This window comes from Ostrea edulis, chromosome 10 (genome assembly GCF_947568905.1).
Source record: "Ostrea edulis chromosome 10, xbOstEdul1.1, whole genome shotgun sequence".
Classification (NCBI taxonomy): Eukaryota; Metazoa; Mollusca; class Bivalvia; order Ostreida; family Ostreidae; genus Ostrea; species Ostrea edulis.
Window position 1 is genome coordinate 14,490,428 of NC_079173.1, and position 23,114 is coordinate 14,513,541.

General features: G+C 35.8%; 1 protein-coding gene and 1 pseudogene across 1 annotated transcript; both read right to left on the minus strand.

The window, feature by feature from the left end:
* Positions 1 to 2,698: 2,698 nt before the first annotated feature.
* Positions 2,699 to 3,512, minus strand: LOC125666381 (palmitoyltransferase ZDHHC17-like; annotated as a pseudogene).
* Positions 3,513 to 14,124: 10,612 nt separating this feature from the next.
* Positions 14,125 to 20,837, minus strand: LOC125666855 (uncharacterized). Its single transcript, XM_048900183.2, has 4 exons — positions 20,447 to 20,837; positions 17,910 to 17,989; positions 16,936 to 17,017; positions 14,125 to 14,368 (listed from the first exon to the last, which is right to left on the minus strand). Exons 1-4 carry the CDS (start codon positions 20,760 to 20,762, stop codon positions 14,142 to 14,144), a joined length of 705 nt encoding a protein of 234 aa, XP_048756140.2. The 5' UTR covers positions 20,763 to 20,837; the 3' UTR covers positions 14,125 to 14,141.
* Positions 20,838 to 23,114: the final 2,277 nt, after the last annotated feature.

Here is a 23,114-nt window from a genome sequence, read left to right on the forward strand (position 1 = left end):
AACAGTTATGGAAGTTACGGACATTTTCTGGTTTGGTTGTACTTGTAGTAATAGACACAATTTGTCCAGAGTTTATTTCTAATGACAAAGTAAAGTTGGCATAACATTAACAAAGTGAATATAAACTAAAGACTAGAAGAGTTGAGCAGGGATTTGCAATCATACAGCCTAAAATGTGCCAAATAGTATTCATTGTTTATATTAAGCATATTTTTAATATTTCATGTACTGTAGAATATACATGTACACTTCTGCATTCACATTGATTGCCCTGTAGATAATGTGAAAATATACAATGTGCTTGCATTAAATATTCCCCATCATCTTATATGCCCCGCGGGGGTATTAGTCCCATTAGGACAGTTCTAGTTCTGTCTGAAACTTTAACCTTGCTTATAACTTTTGAACAGTAAGTGACAGAACGTTAATATTTCACATGAGTATTCCTTGTGACAAGACCTCTCCGTGGGTACTAAACCTTTTGACCTTGACATTTGACCTACTTTTAATTTTTTTTTTTTTACATTGGTCATAACTTCTAAATGGTAAATATTACAGCTTTCATATTGTACAAGAGCATTTCTTGTGACAAGATCTTTCTACTGGTAGTGGTACCAAGATATTTGGCCATCTTCGGAATTGGCCATTATCGGGGACATTTGTGTTTCACAAACACATCTTTTGTAATATAAATAATTGATTACGTATAAAAAATAAAAACCTTTTCAATATCAAATAGCCTACCAAACGTTTTAAACTATACCCAGTGAATAAAATTCCTCGAAGAGATATATTTCTATCATACACAAATTTGGATAAAATAAACATTTTACAAAAACCATTATGACATATCACACACAAAAAACCACAATACAAAATGTTGTATAACACTCTTATTAATTTAAAATCTCTAAAGTACTTCACACTAAGAGCTTACAATTATAATAATTTTAAAAAAAACCAAATGTCCTGTATTAAAGTAGTATTATGAGCTGGTAAAAGTCCAACAGTCCTTAAACTATAATGTAAAAAGACAAAAACCACTAAGAATTGACATTTTCAATTAAACATTAAAAGCAATGTTAAAGAAATGAGGATGGACCTATCTTAACCTGATAATGCATGGAGAGTCAGTGGTTGATTACTTTGTAAAGTAATTGATTAAATTACAATATTGATAATCATAATGCAAGGTGAAGATAACGAACAGTGATCAATCTCATAACTCCTATAAGCATTACAAAATAGATAGTAAATCATAATTTTTGAAAGAAAACAAGTATAAATGGAAAATAATTATTCATTACATCTAATTGGGGGAAAACCCTCGATAAAATAGAAGATTCACAAGTTCCCTAAACTTTATAAACTTGATATCTGTACTAATTACCATCGGAAAAAGTCCAGAAAAATACATCAACTCGCACATTGGTATTTTTGTTTCTAGGAAGTGTCCTTAAAAATTAAAAGTCAATAAATCTAACCTTGATTAGAAATGCATACAATTATGCAAAAAAGATATATACATCATACTGGATATTATTTTCGTTGTGGGTATCTAGTTTGTCTGTGTAAAGTGCTGTGTGGGCAGTAAAGCGCATATGTATCACGTGATATGATCATGTAAATAGGAATGCACGTTCTAGTAGTTCACTCGAAATAAAGGACACCACAGAGTCGTCCACTTCTGCTTCATACTTAGATATTTTATTGAAAGTAGACATTAACGGCAAACTGACAACTCAACTGTATGACAAACGGGATGATTTCAGCTTCTCCATCGTCAACTTCCCACATTTATGTAGCAATATTCCATTATCACCTGTATATGGTGTTTATATATCTCAACTGATTCGATATGCAAGAGCTTGTTCTGGGTATAGTCAGTTTTTAAATCGAGGTAAACTACTGACAAACAAGTTGATGGTACAGGGATTTCAACAGTCTCGATTGAAGTCGGCCTTTCGCAAATTCTATGGTCGTTATAACGATCTAGTTCGTCAATACAACCTCGCATTGGGTCAAATGCTGTCTGACGTGTTTCATACCGATTGTTAAGCCGTTCTTGGCACACTGATTTTGACTGCGGATAACTCCGTTTACCTGATCAGGATATGGGGCTCACAGCGGGTGTGACCGGTCAACAGGGGATGCTTACTCCTCCTAGGCACCTGATCCCACCTCTGGTGTGTCCAGGGGTCCGTGTTTGCCCAACTATCTATTTTGTATTGCTTGTAGGAGTTATGAGATTGATCACTGTTCGTTATCTTCACCTTGCACTCTACAGCTTGTTCATAATGTAGAATTGGGTGGCGATATGGAAACAAGTAAATCAAATAATGTATGTAAGTTATTACATGTGCTATATTATGTGTCGTATTTTGTCTTGGCTTTGGGATTATATTGTATACGTATCAAAAAGAAACGTTATAACAAACAGCATTGCAGATTGTGTTTCTATTGTCTTCCAGACCACTACGTTAAATATCTTGGAGTATGATTAATTTATATGCCAATGAGCATAGTGAGGGAGAGTATAAAGTCAACAATGATTACTGTATACTGTCTTATTTTCCTGCTGTGTAATTATTACTAGCTAGTTTTTTCAATCATACATGTATCTTGAAATTAAAACCAATTAAAATACCAATAAATGACGAGACTGGGAAAATAACTAGCATTCAAGCTGTACACGAGATCATTGCATGGACTGATTAACACTGTCAAGTTCTGAAATTTCTAGAATCCCTTCAATGGTTTAGGTAGAGCTATCTCCCTTACTTTTTGCAGGAAGTGTGGTTTGAGGAGGTGCCTTATACACACTCTGCACTGCTGTTGTAGGTACACCGGTCGACCCTCGATATCCAAGTTATCTTCCACTGTCTTGTAGTATTGGGTCATAATGTATGAGTGGTAAACTGCAGGGTTGTAGAATTTAGCAACAGCATTTTTGCTATTTTAAGATTTCCACGTACCAGGGCAAGGATCAGAGGCGTGGTACTGCGCCCAGACACCCAACCTGACAAATCCACATCACGGTTGTGCTTTATGAGTAGTGCTGCACAAGACCGGTGGTTTTTGTGAACAGCAAGGAGAAGTGGTGTTTTAAACATCCTGTCCTGCGCATCAGGATCGGTACCATTTTCCAGGAGCAAACTTGTGAAGATCACACTCCCCCTGATTGCTGCGGCATTCAGTGCAGTCTGACGGTATCTCGAAAATACATGGTTAATGTCACTTCCTGCCTCAAGAAGGATCTTAATCACATCTGACTTTGATGAGTACATGACGGCCCAAAGAAGTGGAGTGAAACCACCCCATACTATAGCATTGGTATTTTCTCCACTCCTCAACAGGTACCCAATGATTTTCAAATGTCCATAGCGACTAGCCCAACACAAGGCTGAATCAATCGTGTACTGCTCACAGCCTTCCTGCAACAGTCTAACCGCCCTGTTTTCATCACCTCTGTGAATGGCATCAAGAAGATAAATGTGTTTGGTAGCCATCCTTATCTTTAGGTCACAAATTATTCCTGTCTGTAATATTCTCTCCTTTGCCTTTTGATTGCTGTTCCCTCCAATTCTTTCTTAATTGTACCTATATCGATAAGTGTTCAAATCAACCTTACTTGTGTTTTAGTATTGTGTTGATTATTTACACCAGTCGGCCGTTTTTCAAAAAGGTTTTGGCTATCTGAAATAAAAGAAATGAGAAAATCAGTAAAACTGATGGATGTTCCACGAACTGCTTCTAACTAATGATTAGAACTACTTCATACAACAAGTGACACAGTGATCAATAACTGTTAAACGAAGTTTTTTCCATACAGGTATATGTTCGACTAGTGAGTGACCTTCACCTTTCCAAAATGACATTGAGTGACCTTTGAATGAGAGCCATTTGCTTGTTGCTTATTTGTGTGATAAATGGTCAATACCTCTTAAAAAAACTTGATTACAAAAATGAAAGAACTTTTTATTTATATAAGGTATGTATATGTTCTGAGCGACCTTCACCTTTCCAAAATTACCTTGGTCTAAAATTCCCGTCCCAAAGAATACTTGTGGTCATTTATGATCAATTTCTGATGAAAGGTTTAAGAGATAGGAACTTTTTTTTTACATCAAAAACTCGTGAAATATGGAACTTTTATATGATCTGAGTAACCTTGACCTTTCAAAAAATGATCCATTTTGATCGATTTTTGATGAAAGGTTTAGGGATATATGAGCTCGGATGGCCAGACACGACAACGACCACCACCCCCCCCCCCCCCCCCCCAAATTTCTCAGGTAACATAAAAAGATAATTTTGATTCTCGACACTAATGAGCTGCACTACAAGGAAATAATCTCTCTTTTTCTTTGACTCCCTCTCTTTGACTCTCTCTTTACATACATCTATACATTTCTGTATATCTCTCACCTCTATTAGATATTGATTCTTTCTGAATCCCTCAATCACTCTCTGTCGGTGAATACCAGATCTTTACCCCTTTGAAGAAATTATCTGTATGAGGAAAGTACCTCCACAAACTTTTTCATATCGGAAACAAACAAACAAGTCTTAACAAACTCATATAAATTACATGTACATCTATATTATTTATATGTATTTTATAATCAACCATTTTGGATGATCTAAAATATCAATCCCCTTCCATTTCGGCAAGGGCATCTTAGACCTTCGTAAATAATAAGTTTCAGAAGTTAGGAAACTATCCAGAAATAATGAACCAATTTAATTATTATGTATATCAAGTCTTAGATAGAGTGATCAGGTGCCTAGGAGGACTAAGCATGACCTGTTGACCCACCGTGAGCCCCATATCCTGATCAAGTAAACGGAGTTATCCGCAGTCAAAATCAGTGTGCCAAGAACAATCGGTATGAAACACGTCAGACAGCATTTGACCCAATGCGAGGTTGTATTGACGAACTAGATCGTTATAACGACCATAGAATTTGCGAAATGCTGACTTAAGTGAGACTGTTGAAATCCCTGTACCATCAACTTGTTTGTCAGTAGCTTACCTCGATTTAAAAACTGACTATACCCAGAACAAGCTCTTGCATATCGAATCAGTTGAGATATATAAACACCATATGCAGGTGATAATGGAATATTGCTACATAAATGTGGGAAGTTGACGATGGAGAAGCTGAAATCATCCCGTTTGTCATACAGTTGAGTTGTCAGTTTGCCGTTAATGTCTAATTTCAATAAAATATCTAAGTATGAAGCAGAAGTGGACGACTCTGTGGTGTCCTTTATTTCGAGCTCACAGGGATATATCAAATCGACATATGAATGAAAGCTATCATTGTTAATAGACAAAACGTCATCGATATATCTAAAAGTCAAATTGAAGGTCACAGCGAGAGATTTTTTCTTCTCACGTAGAAGTTTGTGAATAAATTCTGCTTCATATGAATATAAAAACAGGTCAGCTAACAAAGGAGCACAATTCGTGCCCATGGGAATTCCAACAGACTGTTGGAAGACCTGATCACCAAAGACCACGAAGATATTGTCAACGAGAAACTCTAGCATATTTTTTATTTCATCTTCAGAGTACTTGTGCGTGGAATCAGAGTGGTGGTTAACAAAGTAAGTTTTTGAATGACTGATCACTAGATATGAATATTTCCGTTTTCCGTTTTTGTTGCAAAAGCAACTGTCTATGATGTCAAAAAGTCTAGTCTTTAATTTATCGTGAGGAATGGTCGTGTATAGTGTTGAAAAGTCATAGGTTTTAATGCTATTGATTTGGGGGGAAATTCTGTAATTTCAAGTTTACTAAAAGTTCTTTAGAATTTTTTAGAATCCACATTTGATTAACACCACTTCTGGCATATGTAGTCGCACAGTAAGTTTGAACTTTCTCCTTCACAGCTGTTAACATTTTCGTGAGGAGCAAAGATAGGGGCTTGGTAGAGCACTTACTGGATCCAGCAATGTATCTTTGTTTGTAAGGGTTTTTATGTAGTTTAGGAATCCAGTATAGGTACGATAACTCATATTCATTCGACCCATTGACTGGAATATTAAATGTGTCTAAAACTGAAGCATGGTTTTGAAGAATTTCGTCTTTTGAAAGGGCAGTTGGAGTATAAGTATGATTACCAAAAGTGGAATTAATGCCAAGTTCGTTTAAAATACAGTTGTTATAATGAGCCTTACAAACAAAGACAATGTTGTTACTAGCTTTGTCAGCTGGAACCAAAACATATTCCTCATGTAACCTATCTAATTCTTTTATCACTTCTGGTTTACTAAACACAGAAGGATAGATGGTACGTACTTTTGTTTTCATGTGTCTAATGCGGGATTTTAATATCTCTCTTATGCTTTTAACCCATTCTGACAATGTATCAAGTTCTTCTTTTTCATATTTAGCCCATCGTCTGGCATAATCTTCGACAGAACTCATAATAGAGATGAAGTTCTGTCGCCAATTAAAAGACCGAGGTTCTCTGTATTTAGGACCTTTAAGAATAAGTGATTTGAGGTCCTCATTTTCAACTATATCAACATCACCAGTAATGACATGTCCAGCTGGACTGTAGTTGAAAGAAGATGAAGAACAAGAACATGTTGGTGGATTACGTATAAGATGGTCTATATCTAAGCACTGCAAAGTTTGTTTATAATTAAAAAGTTTGGATGCAATAGAAGTATAGCTGTAGGAAATACAGGGTGTAGACTTGAACTTGAAATAAGTTGGAATACACGACTGAACCCTTTTATGACGAAGAATGTTGCTTATGTTGACGGCATCTATTCCTTTCTTTGTAAATTTGAGCTTAAGGAACTGACGGCATGATTTGGAAGGATTATCATCCGTGGTCCGAGCTGGTTTATAGAGCCTGTGGTAGGCAACATCCATAATCATAGAGTTCAGTCTATATTCAGGTGTTGAAAAATCCAAGTATAGACTAGCCATAGCTTCTTCAAATAACGTGTGTAAAACCCTCAATGGAATAGAGTAAAGTTTTGTACGAATATATGAAGAACTATTACTCCAACATCAACCCAATTTGCATAAATATTAGAAATATAGCGATCTAGTTCGTCAATACAACCTATCATAGGGTGAAATGCTGTCCGACATGTTTCATACCGATTGTTAGGAAGTTCTTGGCACACTGATTTTGACTACGGATAACTCCGTTTACCTGATCAGGATATAGGGCTCACGGCGGGTGTGACCGGTCGACAGGCGATGCTTACTCCTCCTAGGCACCTGATCCCACCTCTGGTGTGTCCAGGGTCCGTGTTTGCCCAACTATCTATTTTGTATTGCTTATAGGAGTTATGAGATTGATCACTGTTCGTTATCTTCACCTTTCATGTCTTCCAGGACAGGAAACACTTGATTTGAATCAGTGATAATTGCTCTAATACTAGCATTGTGATCACTATTATCAATGTCCTCAGTTGGGAAAAGCAAGACCTGTATGAACAATATATGTGGAATCATTGCTTGATGACATGGCATTATCATTGACAATCAATTTATCAACCTCTTTTTGGGACATCTCTTTCAGCATCTCTACAATATAAAATACGCCCTTTTTAATTTGGTTTTCTCGCAATAGTTATACCCCCTTCAAAGAAGAGGAGCATATTGGTTAGCACCTGTCGGTCGGTCGGTAGACCACATGTTGTCCGCTCAATATCTTGAGAACCATTCACTTTATCTTAATGATATTTCATATGTGTTTTTCAGGTTAAAGGTCGAGGGTCAATCTACTCTGGACATAGGAATATACTGTCCGCTCAATATCTTGAGAACCCGTTGCTTGACATTCATCAGACTTGGTACACTGGAACATCTTAAGGAGTAGATGACCCTTATTGATTTTGAGGTCACATGGTCAAAGGTGAAGGGTCAAACTGGACATAGGAATATATTGACCACTCAATCTTTCGAGAATCCCTTGTTTGACAGACATTAGACTTGGTACACTGGTATATCTTCAAAAAAGATTACCCCTATTGATTTTGAGGTCACATGGTCAAAGGTCAAGGGTCAAACTGGACATAGGAATATACTGTCCGCTCAATATCTTGAGAACCCTTTGCTTGACAGACATCAAACTTGGTACATTGGTACATCTTCAGGAAAATATGACTACTAATGATTTTGAGGTCACATGGTCAAGGGTCAAACTGGACATTGGAATATACCGTCTGCTCAATATCTTGAGAACCCTTTGCTTGACAGACATCACACTTGGTACACTGGTGCATCTTCAGGAGAAGATGACTACTAATGATTTTGAGGTCACATGGTCAAGGGTCAAACTGGACATTGGAATATACTGTCTGCTCAATATCTTGAGAACCCTTTGCTTGACATACATTAAACTTGGTATATTGATACATCATCAGGAGAAGATGACACCTATTGATTTTGAGGTCGCGTGGTCAAAGGTCAAGGGTCAAACTGGACATAGGAATATACTGTATGATTAATATCTTGAGATCCCTTTGCTTGACAGACATCAAACTTGGTAAACTGGTACATCTTCAGGAGAAGATGACTGCTAATGATTTTGAGGTCACATGGTCAAGGGTCAAACTGGACATAGGAATATACTGTCCGTTCAATATCTTGAGAACCATTTACTTGACAGACATCAAACTTAGTACACTGGTACATCTTCAGGAGTTAATGACCCCTATTGATTTTTAGGTCACATGGACAATCCACTCTTGACATAGGAAGATATTGTCTGCTCAATATTTTGAATTGATGATACTACTCTCAATTAAATGATGTGTGTATGTGTATAACCCTTTTCAATTTTGCACCATGGGGGACATATGTGTTTTACAAACATCTCTTAATCCTAAAATGATATGCTTCTATATATAACAGTCATTTGAATCTCGCGTTCAGAAAAGCCAAATTTCTAATACCGTGCTTTCACCAAAATTCTTGAGTAACAATTTTCGTGGATTTTGATCTTGGGTTAATCTGCAAAATAAGTGTGTTATGTTGTATAGTCTACAATCCAAATCAACATATACAAGTATCCTTGAAACTATGCATTTGCATAGGTCCATAGTTTTAATAAAGTCTACTGTAGTCTTGTGTACTTGTTATTATCTCAACTCTCTATTGAGGTCCATGATATTGATGGTGCTAATACTAGATATAATGCATCTACTAATCATGATGTCACAATATATAAAACGTCGAAGTATATCTCTACATTACAGCAAATTTACTTAAAAATATGCAGAGAGTTAAATAGCAATAGCTTGAATGAATATAGATACAGTTTTTAAATCGAGGTAAGCTACTGACAAACAAGTTGATGGTACAAGGATTTCAACAGTCTCGATTGAAGTCAGCCTTTCGCAAATTCTATGGTCGTTATAACGATCTAGTTCGTCAATACAACCTCGCATTGGGTCAAATGCTGTCTGACGTGTTTCATACCGATTGTTAAGCCGTTCTTGGCACACTGATTTTGACTGCGGATAACTCCGTTTACCTGATCAGGATATAGGGCTCACGGCGGGTGTGACCGGTCAACAGGGGATGCTTACTCCTCCTAGGCACCTGATCCCACCTCTGGTGTGTCCAGGAGTCCGTGTTTACCCAACTATCTATTTTGTATTGCTTGTAGGAGTTATGAGATTGATCACTGTTCGTTATCTTCACCTTGCATACAAATGAGTAATTAAAAAATACGTTTAATTTGTTCCTGAACTGTGTTTGGACTATTTCGTGTCCTTCAGTAATACCGAATTCAGTGTTTCTATTATCTTTGTGTCCTTTCTTTTCAACACTGCTTGCGTATTCTTCCTCCTTTTATTTCTTTTCTGTTTCACTTCAATTGCTGGAGCTGTTGTCATTCTTGGTGGCTTTTCTGTTGACGGTTTCTTCTTTCTCTGCAGTTTCCACACAAATCCCACTGTCCAGATACAGATTACTGTTTATGAAATAGAAAGCTTCACTCTGACATATGTATGTTGCATTTTTGTATAAGAGAGAGCTTTTCCCGGTATTGGACAGCTAATAATTTCACTTAGGCCCACTCTTTCATGAGGGTAAATCCGTTATGTAGGATGCAGCAGTGTCTGTTGTCAAAAACAGAATTATCACCTTGTTCACTCATGATGTTTTCCACTTCTTCTTTCTAATTTGTTTCTGCTGGAACTGCTGCTGGAATGGTGATGCCACCTGTGTCCATGTTGAAATATGGGGGGAAACGATACACGAGTGGCATATCATCCAACGATACTTCAGAGTGTTTGATCATGGCAAATATGTGCTTACATGGAAGTAATATCCACATTCAAGTATGGCATTCCATGTTCTTTGTTTATTATGACTTTATCCTTCTTCCCTCTAGGTCGTTGTTCATGTGGACATAGAGCATAAACACACTCCAATTCCTGACACGGAAGGAAGGGTATCGGGACCACTGTCGCCAAACGTAGTCCATAAAATCATTCCGCTGATCTGTCTGGACACGTTGGTCAAGGTGGTGAAACATCCCTTCTATGTGTTCAGATGGTAAGAATGGTAAAGCCATCACTGCCTCCGGAAATGATGGACATCAACCCGCTCGTTGTATGATGTCTGAAAATATGTAACACTTCATTAGATAGGTTATAAACAAGATTTCATGATAGTTACCTCTATAAAAGAAAGCACATGCGTGATTCATTTAAAAGAAACACAATTATATTGTATCACTGCCTGGAAAGCGGTCTTGGATGGCCCTCCAATTGTCTGTCTCAAAATCACCATGCATGTCTGTAAGGCAATCTGTGGTGGAAGGAGATGATCGACAGCCCTAAGTACCTAAAAGCATTTAAACATGAATGTATATAATGATCAAATTCCATTGCATTCTATAAATGACATATACATCTATTATGTATAGCAAATGTTAATACTTAAATTGTCATTTATTAAGAAGTATTTTATCTTATTCTTATTATACCTCATAATAATCCTCTGTGTGCTTCCTGGACGATGAAACAAAATGCCAAAGGAATTTGTTTCCTGTGGCTCCCTGATCTTATAAAGGAATGGATCGAAAAGAGCTGTGTCTAATCGATGTGATTTTTATCAATGAAAGGTGAAGATAACGAGCAGTGATCAATCTCATAACTGCTGTAAGCAATACAAAATAGACAGATGGGCAAACACGGACCCTAGAATACACCAGAGGTGGGATCAGGTGCCCACGAGGAGTAAGCATCCCCTGTCGACTGGTCACATCCGCTGTGAGCCGTATGTCTTGATCAGGTAAACGGAGTTATCCGTAGTCAAAATCAGTGTGCCAATACCGGCCTAACAATTGGTATGAAACACGTCAGACAGCATTTGACCCAATGACAGGTTATATTGGCAAATAGATCGTTATAAATACCATAGAATTTGCGAAATGCTGATGTTAAACGAGACTGTTGGAACTCCTACACCATCAACATGTTTGTCAGTAGCCTGTTTCGATTTAAAAACTGACCATACGCAGAACAAGCTCTTGCGTATCGAATTAATTAAGAGATATAAACACCATATACAGGTGATAATGGAATAGTGTTACATAAATATGGGAAGTTGAGGATGGAGAAGCTTGAGTTGTTAGTTTGCCGTTAATTCTTGTTTTATAAACCACATGATTAAAATGTGGAAAAGGAGCTGTAGTGTCTCTTTAAATATTCTAAAAACCTTCTTACCAAACCATTTCATGGAGGGATTGGGGATTTTTTTACATGTATAATTCTAATTTGCATCACATCATTTCACTTTTCAATTACTGTAACACTCAGTTTTTGTCATGGAAACCTACATCTCAATTACACGGTATGCATAATTATACGATGAATCACGAACACAAAACATGTTTCTCTCCATTGCATCTCGGTCATATTGACACAGCCAGTTGGGAGGCCTATCCCGATCCATACATTTTTTACCTTTAATTGATATATTCCTTTTACTACTCTCTTTCCTTTATCAAAGTTTTAGGGGATACAGGTAGAAACTCCTGTTGTACCGTAGGTCAATAATTTGACCTCTCTCCGATTGAATTGAAGATACGTGGAGTTCAATTTAAGTACCAAACTCTATATTCTCAAGTATTTGACACTTTCTTCAAATTATTAGCCCATCTGTAAATGAATTCAAGAAAATGTCAAATTCTTTTAAAGATGGGATTATTCTAATGCAAAATTTGACCTATTTCTAACTGAACTGAATTAATTTATTTATTGAATTTAACATATCTTTAATTCGTTTAAGGTTATCTTCATTAATATGATTGATTGATGTTTTACGCCGTTTTGGCAATATTTCAGACATTTTATCAATAATATGAAAATACACTTTGTATGTCCTAATTTGAAAGGATAGCTCATGAGAATAAAATTTCAAAACTATTTCCCTTATGTGGAGACATAACATTTATGCATTATTCAGTTTTATTTATTTTTCAACTTCCACTAAAACAAGCACAGCAAACTTCATGCAATTGATAACAATACATGTGTGCATTCTAATAAGGCTTCATAACTCCAATGTTTTATTTTTGCTTCCAAATTCAGTACAATTATTTTTTTATCCTCCTGAGTAAACTCAGGTGACCTATTGCAATCGGTTGTCGTCGTCCATCGTGCGTTAACAATTGAACATTTTTAACTTCTTCTTGATAACTATCAGTCCAATTCTTTTCAAATTTGGTGTGAAGTATCTTTGGGACAAGGGGGACATAGATTGGTAATTTCAGGTATCCAGTACCCCTGGGGCCTTAGGGGCGGGGCAAAAACTGCCCTAAATTGACAAATTTTCAAAATTCTTCTTCTCAAGAACCGCACAAGTGTAAGCAAAACTAAATGCATGGTGATGGAGAGCAAGAAGGCTTCTACCAAAATTAAAAATTCCATGATCCCCGGGGTAGAGGTTCTGACTCCAGGGCGGGGCCAAACTTGGTATATAGTGTTTATGTGTAAAACACTTAAATGCCATTTTCTTTAGTGCTTTTGATACTATATTGAAACTAAATAGATATTTAGAAAGAGCAGGTAGTCTTTTACCAAACTTGTAAATTTGATGATCCCAGGGGTAGGGGTTTTGGTATCAGGGTGGGCCAAAATGGTCAGTTATTAAATGTGTGAACAATAGACATTTTTAACTTCTTCTTGATAACTATCATTCCAATTCTTTTCATATTTGGTATGAAGCATCTTTAGAACAAGGGGAACGTAAATTGTAAATTTCAGGATTCCTGCTCCCTTGGGGCCTTAGGGGCGGGGCAAAAACTGCCCTAAATTGACCAATTTTCAAAAAATCTTCTTCTCAAGAACCGCACACATTTAAGAAAAACTAAATGCATGGTGATAGAGAGCAGGAAGGCCTCTACCAAAATTGTAAATTTTATGATCTCCGCGGTCGGGATTCTGACCCCAGGGCGGGGCCAAACTTCGTATATAGTGTTTATATATAAAACACTTAAATAACATCTTCTTTAGTGCTGTTGATATTAAATTGAAACTAAATGGATAGAGCAGATAGTCTTTTACCAAAATTGTAAATTTGATGATCCCCGGGGTAAGGATTCTGACCCCAGGGTGGGGCCAAACTTAGTGTTATGACTTAAGGATGAATCCAAATTAGTCATGTGTTTTGATGTTTTAATGTTAATACACCTATTATTTAAAGCCTTTCATCAGTAGATGCACTTTTGAAGGCAGTGAAGTTTTAAGAACACATCTTGTTTTATACTGTTGGTGAACATTAGAATTTAGCTTAGACATTCAGAACAGGAATTTTTTTCTAGATTTCATAGTCCATGGAAGTAGTGGTACTTTTTCACTAGTATTCAGGTGACCGATAAGGCCTGTGGGTCTCTTGTTTACTTAATAATAGAAAGTACTTTGACAAATAAATGGTTATCTATTGATATCAATAAGCATTTTAGAATAAATGACGGCCTGATTTCAAGAAAGAGAATGTGCTACCTCCTAATCAAAAGGAGTTGTAATTAAGAGCAATTAATTAACACTGGTATTAAAGTTAATAATCAATTACTAAATGAATTTTACTTTGCATTAAAAAAAATATCTCATTGGCAAAATTGCAAAGCAAAGTTAACGTGTGTAGTTCTTTAATGAATACATGTTTGATATTCACAGACTACATACAAAGGATTGAAGCTACATTTGGTAACACGCCAGCCATTCTCTGTGACAGCAAGACAGCTTTTGTCCATGTTAGACCTTGATGGAGTATCACCTATTGTTATATCACCGAGCTCTGACAACTGCACCGGTTTCCCGCTATTATCCCATGTAAAGCCAGACTTTCCAGCAACAGCACCCAGCCATATCGATTCTGCAAGCATGTCCATAACATTAGTAGCATACATTACATAGAAGATATCACGTGCTAAAATCTATATTAAGTAGTCCGAGATTTAGGGTGCAATATTTTTTTATTATATACTTAGATCACGCATACATACACTGTTGTGTTTTTGAGGGGGGTCTCAAAAACGAGTGTACATAATGGTATTCTATTTATCACATGCGGCTTAATAGTTTGCATTTAAAAAATGTTGAAAGGTAGATGAAGGAGAAATTGTTGTAAGCTCATATATTATAGGTTTTGCAAAAATCTTTATTAAATTAAAATTTTCGCATAATAAAAGGTGAAGATAAGGAACAATGGTCAATCTCATATAGAAATATATGGTTCTCTTATCTTATTATAGATAAACGATCATTTATGATTTTTTTTAAAAATGCTGTCGATAGCAATACCTCCAAATGCTGATATTTTTTCTACTGCATGTCTGTTATACAATGATTTCCCTAATATCCACAATTAATTTTTACATATTCATGAATTAGAGGTTGTTTTTATTTTTGCACTGTTGACATTTAAAATTTGTCATTTCAACGAGTCTTTATCTATATTTATTATTCTGTAATAACGAAAATGTGTGATTTTCTGATTATAACATATGCTTCTGTTTTTGTATGTCTGACATCTTTAATAAGGTGGAAACATACACATTTTCTTTGGTTATTAATTAAATATAACCACGAGTACATTGAGTGGAAATTAATACAGTTGTTCCACTTTCAACCATAGATATTAATAAGTCACATGAAGTACATTAACCGTACATCAACTGCATTCATCGTAAACAATCAGTTTTATTTGACAGGTAATGTAAAACTTATACAGTACCAATTTTGATGCACCAGATGCGCATTTCGACAAATAATGTCTCTTCAGTGATGCTCAACCGAAATGTTTGAAATCCGAAATAACTATGAAGTTTTAGAGCTAAATATAGCCAAAAACAGCGTGCCAAAAAAGTGGAGCCAAATTCGCCCAAGGATAAGAGCTATGCACGAGGGAGTATAATAACATTTTCAGGCAATCAATCAGATTTCCAGTCACTGTAGATAACATGTGCTCTTTTACTTGAATTGATGTGTATTTTAGCACGCCGATCTGATATTAATCTCAGCGAGATTCATCGCAGTTTGATATATGGACCGACGCCTCTTCCGAATCTCAGAACAGACTGAATAATTTCGATTATTTGTACTTTCTATTAAGATGCCTTCAAAAAGATTGGTTAAAATTACACAGGTTTTTTTTTTTGTTGCTATTAATTGTTATACTTAAATGCTTTGTGTAAAGTAATTGTCATTCAGAGAGTTACGTATCTCCAATCATAGTACAAACTAATCATGAATAGACAATCGGAACTCTTCAGTGCTGAGAAAGTAAAACTGAAATGGTGGTCATTTGCAACGGCTTTTAAAAATAGTCAACGTTCTTTACTGTGATATTTACACTATGTAAATATAAGAAATGCATGTCTCAATATGACAGGAAGTTAATGAAAGTCAAATATAACGAACAGTGATAAGCAATACAAAATAAACAGTTGGGTAAACACGGACCTCTGGATATTCTAGAGCTGGGGTCAATTGCTTAGGAGAAGTAAGCATCCCCTGTCGACCGGTCACACCCGCTGTGAGCCCTATATCTGGATCAGGTAAACGGAGTTATTCGTTGTCCAAATCAATCTGCCAAGAACGGCCTAACAATCGGTATGAAACATGTCAAACAGCATTTGACCCAGTGATATGTTGTATTGGCAAACTAGATCGTTATATAACGACCACAGAATTTGCGAAATGCTGACTTTAAACGAGACTATTGGGACCCCTGCACCATCAACTTGTTTGTCAGTAGCTTGCCTCAATTTAAAAAATGACCATACGCAGAACAAGATCTTGCGTATCGAATCAGTTGAGAGATATAAACACCATATGCAGGTGATAATGGAATATTAATTAATATTGCTACTCACATATGGGGAATTGACAATGGAGAAGCTGAAATAATCGCGTTTGTCATAAAGTTGAGTTGTTAGTTTGCCGTTAATGTCTACTTTCAATCCAATATCTACATGTATGTATGAAGCAGAAGAGGGCGACCCTACGTGGTCTTTTATTTCGAGCTCGCAGTGATATATCGAATTGACATATGATTGAAAGTTATTATTGTTAATAGATAAAGCGTCGTCAATATATCTAAATGTCGAATTGAAGGCCACAGCAAGAGATTTTTTTCTTCTCACGTAGAAGTTTCTGAATAAATTCTGCTTCATATGAATATAAAAACAGGTCGGCTAACAAAGGAGCACAACTCGTGCCCGTGGGAATTCCAACAGACTGTTGGAAGACCTGATCACCAAAGACCATGAAGATATTGTCAATGTGGAACTATAGCATATTTTTTTTTAATTTCAACTACAGAATTTTTGTGCGTGGAATCAGAGTGGTGTCTAACAAAGTGATTTTTTTATGACTGATCACTCAAGTAAAGAACATTTGCCGGTGTTGATATACAAATGATTGAAAGTAATACATTACCCGTAAATCGCTTCTTTATAAAATCGTTTTCCTCTTTTGTGTTTATCTCCAACAAATAACCACCCTTGTTTCGACAAATAGCCTAAAATTGCAATAAAGAACATATGATCAAAATAGGCATATAACGTGAATATAAGGCATTGGTGACACTTTCAAACATTTAGATTCTGATTTCTAGAAACACTTACAGAAACACACAAAATGAAAATAAAATATATGCACTAGATGGTGATACTGATTCATTATTAGGGGGTTTACGTCTTTGGAAATTATTCCTCTATATATGACGTCTCCATATGAGTGTCAAATATACAACTAAGTAAACCGACCTCTTCTATTGGATGTTTAGTAACGTTCTCTGTGACAACTAAGTAAACCAACCTCTTCTATTGGATGTTTAGTAACGTTCTCTGTGACAACTAAGTAAACCGACCTCTTCTATTGGATGTTTAGTAACGTTCTCTGTGACAACTAAGTAAACCGACCTCTTCTATTGGATGTTTAGTAACGTTCTCTGTGACAACTAAGTAAACCAGCCTCTTCTATTGGATGTTTAGTAACGTTCTCTGTGACATATATAGACACAGACTTTAAGGAGAGAAATAGAGAATAAAGGTTACGCCTCATGGGTGTCTCATTCCACCCCTGGTGTGTTTAAGGGTCCGTGTTTGCCTGCTCGTAATGTTGTATTACTACGGGATTCCCCCGTACGGATCCGGGTTAGAATAGGCTCTCATTGTCCCACCTCCGGGGATCTGGGTGAGAATAGGTCCTCAGTGTCCCTTGCTTGTCATAAGAGACAACTAAATGGGGCGGTCCTTCGGATGAGACCGCAAAAACCGATGCCCCGTGTCACAGCAGACGTGGCACGATAAAGATCGTAAGCGTCATGATAAACCTTTCCTTTACGGTGTGACAAAATGAAAGTAACGATTTTTTCCCAGTATAGTTGTATTAATGGCCTGTGTGTTTACCTTGGCCGATTGGTAGTTAGAGTATGGTTTCTTCTCCATTTTATAATAACAGGCTTTCACGTTTTCCGGTGATTTACGTCCTGAAAAAAAAATGCTTCGATCAGATTAGGGGTTAAATACACATTCAATGTATTCATTCGTCAGTCACAATCATACCGCAGATTATGTAATTATCTAAAGATTTCTTTTATTGTTTACCTTAAGCTTGTAATCGATATTGCACTGCTCAAACAAATTTGTAATAAGAATAAACAACAGACATGTGCCTTATAGTCATGTCGCATAGACGTTAATCTAACAGTCTGTTTATTTTAATTGAAAAGATTCTCTTGAAAATACAATATCTTCGGTATGTTTCTATACAAAACGTAAAATATCCATTGTGGTACACCTTTGTCTAATACGCACACGTGATACCTAAAGAACATTGAATCTTGAGTTGGTTCACTACCCCTTGAAAGGGTTCATCAAAACAACATGAAATAATTTACTCTTAAAAGATGTGATGATTTATACATGTAATAAGTACTCGTGTCAAAAAGGCAAAAATATGGAATTTTGGAGAAAGAGAAATTATTTTCAATAATTATTATTATTTCAATAAATGAAAGGGAAAAAAAATGGCGGATTTGAATTTCGGATCTGCGGGTCAATAAAGAGCTACGTAGATCTACATGTACAAACAAACTGATCAATACATGTCAAGTTAGTTCACCAAACATTGGAATCGTCATCTTGTGACGTCATAAAATGTACGAGTACGAGTAGCTGTAGTCAGCTACCTTAAATACAATATAACTAAGACTATTTCGTGTATGGTTTATGTTATTACGTGTTATTTTAAGTTATTAGACGTATGTTTCAAGTTATGAAGAACCATTACGTGTATGTTTTATTTTATTAAGATTGAGATTATTTGGTGTATGCCGTAACTTATGATGACTATTAATTTTGGTGTATGTTTTGACTTATTAAAAGTATTTGGTGTGTGTTCTAACTTACCAAAACTATTTGGTCTATCTTTTAAATTCATGATTGTATATTGTTTAACATCCCACTCGAGAATTTATTATTCAAATGGAGACGTCTTTTTTTATTTATTAAGATTATTTGGTTTTTGAAACTGAAGGGGGCTATATAGCTTCCTTCTCCGTCTGTCCCATATTGGTTTCCAGACTTTTTTTCAGTTATGCTTGCGTGGATCATTTGAAACTTGCAGTGTAGTGTCAGAGTGGCAAACTATAGATCTACTTCGAATTTCGTAACGTTTGATTGACAATATTAAAGAAATAATTTGTTACATTTTACGTTTTTTATTCATCGGGATTGTGTTCCGATGGACGTGCGGTAAGAATAGAACGTGTGAATAGAGGCAGTCGAAGAGCCCCGGTTGCTCATTTGTAGGACAAATTCTTCATTGATTTGACATTTCAATCACAAAAGGAACACATCAATGAAAATATATATCAAATCTGTTAATTACGCGAGTATTTTTGTTTAATCCGTGAGCGAAGTCTGATGCGTAGGATGTTCTCAATTTACCGCATTCCTGCAGTCGCGGGTGTTCGAAATCGGTCTTCAAACAGTTGATAGTAAGTAATATTTCAAAGTCCTTTATAAGTATTTAACATACAAATATGAATGTGATATCGGTATGTTATTTTGTGTCCCATTATGAAATATTTTCCCCGCGTATTTTGTGCAAAGACTACTATTTCACTCATGATAAAAAAAAACCTACATTCGCCAACTGTTTGAACAACAAAACATTAAATTAATTCAACGCTGGTAAAATGGTGACTTGGTACCAATCTATCAGGTCACAGTTTAAGGTCAAACAACATCAAATATACATTTCCTCGAATATTAAGTACAGTTGTCAATTAATAGGGGCGCCGGTAGGGGACATTTATTGCATATGTAATACTTTCAGAATGCTTGTTTCATGTACGTTTTAGCTTAGACAATCTAATTTGGGTTACGTTCTAACTTGTTAAGATTATTTGGTGTATGATTTAACTTATTATTAAAGATAATTCGGTGTATGTTATAATGTATTAAGACTACGTCATGTACATGTACAGTCATGTGTTTACTTATTAAGACAATATAATTTAGTGTATGTTTTTACTTATGAAGACTATCTAATTTGGTTTATGCGTGCACTTATTAAGACTATTTGGTGTTTGTATTTTCACTATTGATAGATGATTTCTATATCAAATAACTAATCCGCTTTTTCAGATGTTATATGCTTTCATGTCTGGATGATACTAACCCTGTTGGTTCTTTAGAAGAAGTTAAAAATGTAATTTTTATGCTAGAAAGATAAAGTTATACAATGGATTTTTCCTTAGAACCCCAACTTTCATGAACCTTCAGTTCAAACATATGCTTAAATAAACATTTGTTAGATTTCATATCATGTTTACGATGGTTTGATCTCGTGTATCTAGATGATATGTTCATATATATTGAATAAACCAGCAAAAGTTTAATTCCATTGAAAAGTACAAGTTCTACAGTATATGAAATACCTTTATTAATCACCAGGATGTATTCATCAAGTCTTCCTGACGCACCATACATCACGTGACTCTGAGGATTAAGTTCACACTCCATAGCTTCCATGCTATAGAAAAATGCTCTCTTAGACAACAGGCGAGATCTCAGAGCACATTCTGATAAACTAAAGACGTCTCGTAGGGTGGAAGAAACATTGGGCTCGAAACGAAGCTCTTTAGCATCACTACTTAAACTGTTTAAACGATAACGCGACATTACAATTCGACGAGTGTAAATTGTTACTGGGAAACCCTGAAGTAATATGAAGATAATCAGCAGATTTCGCATTTCCGCTTAAAAAAAAGGTCAGTATTTTGTGGTTCTTTGGTCATTCGCGCGCGTTGTCGAATATGGCGTTTGTGCATAAATATTGTGCATGTTTCATTCATCATACAATCACCACGAGGTTTATTTTCATTGGATTTGGAAAATTTACAACGTGGTTGCTATGTTTACCTTTAATTATCTGGAAAAAGTCTCCGCTCAAATTATACTAGGATTATTTGCCTCAAGACGTATACATTGAGAATGAACAAATAATGCGATTAAACGTGCCTGTTTTATACCAGTACTTGACGAACTATTGTAATTCAACGGGCGAATATTATCAACACTAATGTTTTACACAACACAACAAAACTGTTAATGTTTGGAGGGACTCGAGACATATCGCTGTTTGGATTCCTTATATTTGCACCGAACACTATCATACTTCTTCCCTGCTGCTTTATGAAGGACTCGGTGTCTTTGGGGCCAAACTCGGCTCCATGTTCAAATTAAAAATATTCCTCAAAGTTCTTTTTTAAGGTATATGTTTTCATAAAATGACTATCATCTGTTCGCAGAAAGCTTTATGTATATATAATACACACGTAAATAAAGTATAGTTAACGATGACGCTGTGTCATTTTGACGTTACTTATTCGACGTCATGAAGAAGACTGTTTTATGGTTTTTTAATTGTTAGTTTTCTTGTTTGTTTGGTTTTGTTTTGTTTTTAAATAAAAGTGCACTGATACGGCACGGTATGTAACGACGAGACGGTTACAATTTATTACTTGCAGTGGCACAAATGACGAAGCTATGTACAGATTTTTGATACATAGCGTCGCCGTACGTCTCCATATGAGTGAAAAATTCTCGAGAGACACACTAAACAAGATACAATCGTGCTACGCTTTGCAAAAAAAATATTATACATGTATACCGTGCTGTGAATGACAATGCTATGTAAAAAAAAAAATTAAAAAAAATTACATACCGTGCGGGGACTGAATCGTTTACACTTTATGAAAACTTTCGGAGAGAGTCAATTAAACTTTTCAAATGAAAATCATAGTGCACTGATGTAGCATGTTATGTACAACAACGAGACGGTCCTGGAATCACTCCCAAAAAGGCTGCATGCTACGATTTGTATAATTGTATTTAGTAATTGTAGAGCAACCCATATTCAATTAATTTTACCATTCAGCATTTGATATGTGTTTAGATTAAATTGCATTGTTTAGATATCAATTAAATGAATATTAATTATGTACATGACAATGATGTCACGTGGGTACATGAAACCATACATATATGTATACATGTATATACACCATGTTCATTTTTTTTTAAAAAAGATCCGACTACAAAAGTTTTTAAATCCAAAACATGGCGAAGGGATAGAGAATGAAGCTCATCTACTGACGTGTTTCATACCAATTGTTAGATCGTTCTTGGCATACTGATTTTGACTACGGATAACTCCGTTTACCAGATCAGGATATAGGGCTCACGGCGGGTGTGACCGGTCGACACGGAATGCTTACTCCTCCTAGGCACCTGATCCCACCTCTAGTGTGTTCAGGGATCCATGTTTGCCCAACTATCTAATTTGTATTGCTTATAGGAGTTATGAGATTGATCACTGTTCGTTATCTTCACCTTTATATGTAGAAAGTGATAAGTTTTGCACACGATTGGACACTGTCACAATGAAAAAACTAACTAAACATAATCTTGTGGGCAATATTCAATGTTTTAGGATATACATGTGTAGTTATTTTTTTTAAACTCAGGTGACCTATTGCAATTGGTTGTCAAACGTGCGTTAACAATTAAACATTTTCCAATTCTTTTCAAATTTGGTATGAAGCATCATTGGGACAAAGGGGACATAAATTGTAAATTTCAGGACTCCAGCACCCTGGGGCCTTAGAGAACCTGCCCCAAATTGACCAAATTTCAAAAGTCTTCTTCTTAAGAACCACACACATGTAAGAAAAACTAAATGCATAGTGATGTAGAGCAGGAAGGCCTCTACCAAATTTGTAAATTTCATGATCCCCGGGATGGGGCCATACTTGTTATATAGTGTTTATGTGTAAAACACTTCAATTACAACTTCTTTAATTGTATTGATACTAAATTGAAAGTAAATAGATATTTAAAAACAACAGATAGTCCTCTACCAAAATTGTAAATTTTATTATTCCTGGTGTAGGGGTTTTGGTATCGGGGTGCGGCCAAAATGGTCAGTTATTAAGTGTGTGAACAATAGACATTTTTAACTTCTTCTTGATAACTATCATTTCAATTCTTTTCAAATTTGGTATGAAACATATTTGGAACAAGGGGACCATAAATTGTAAATTT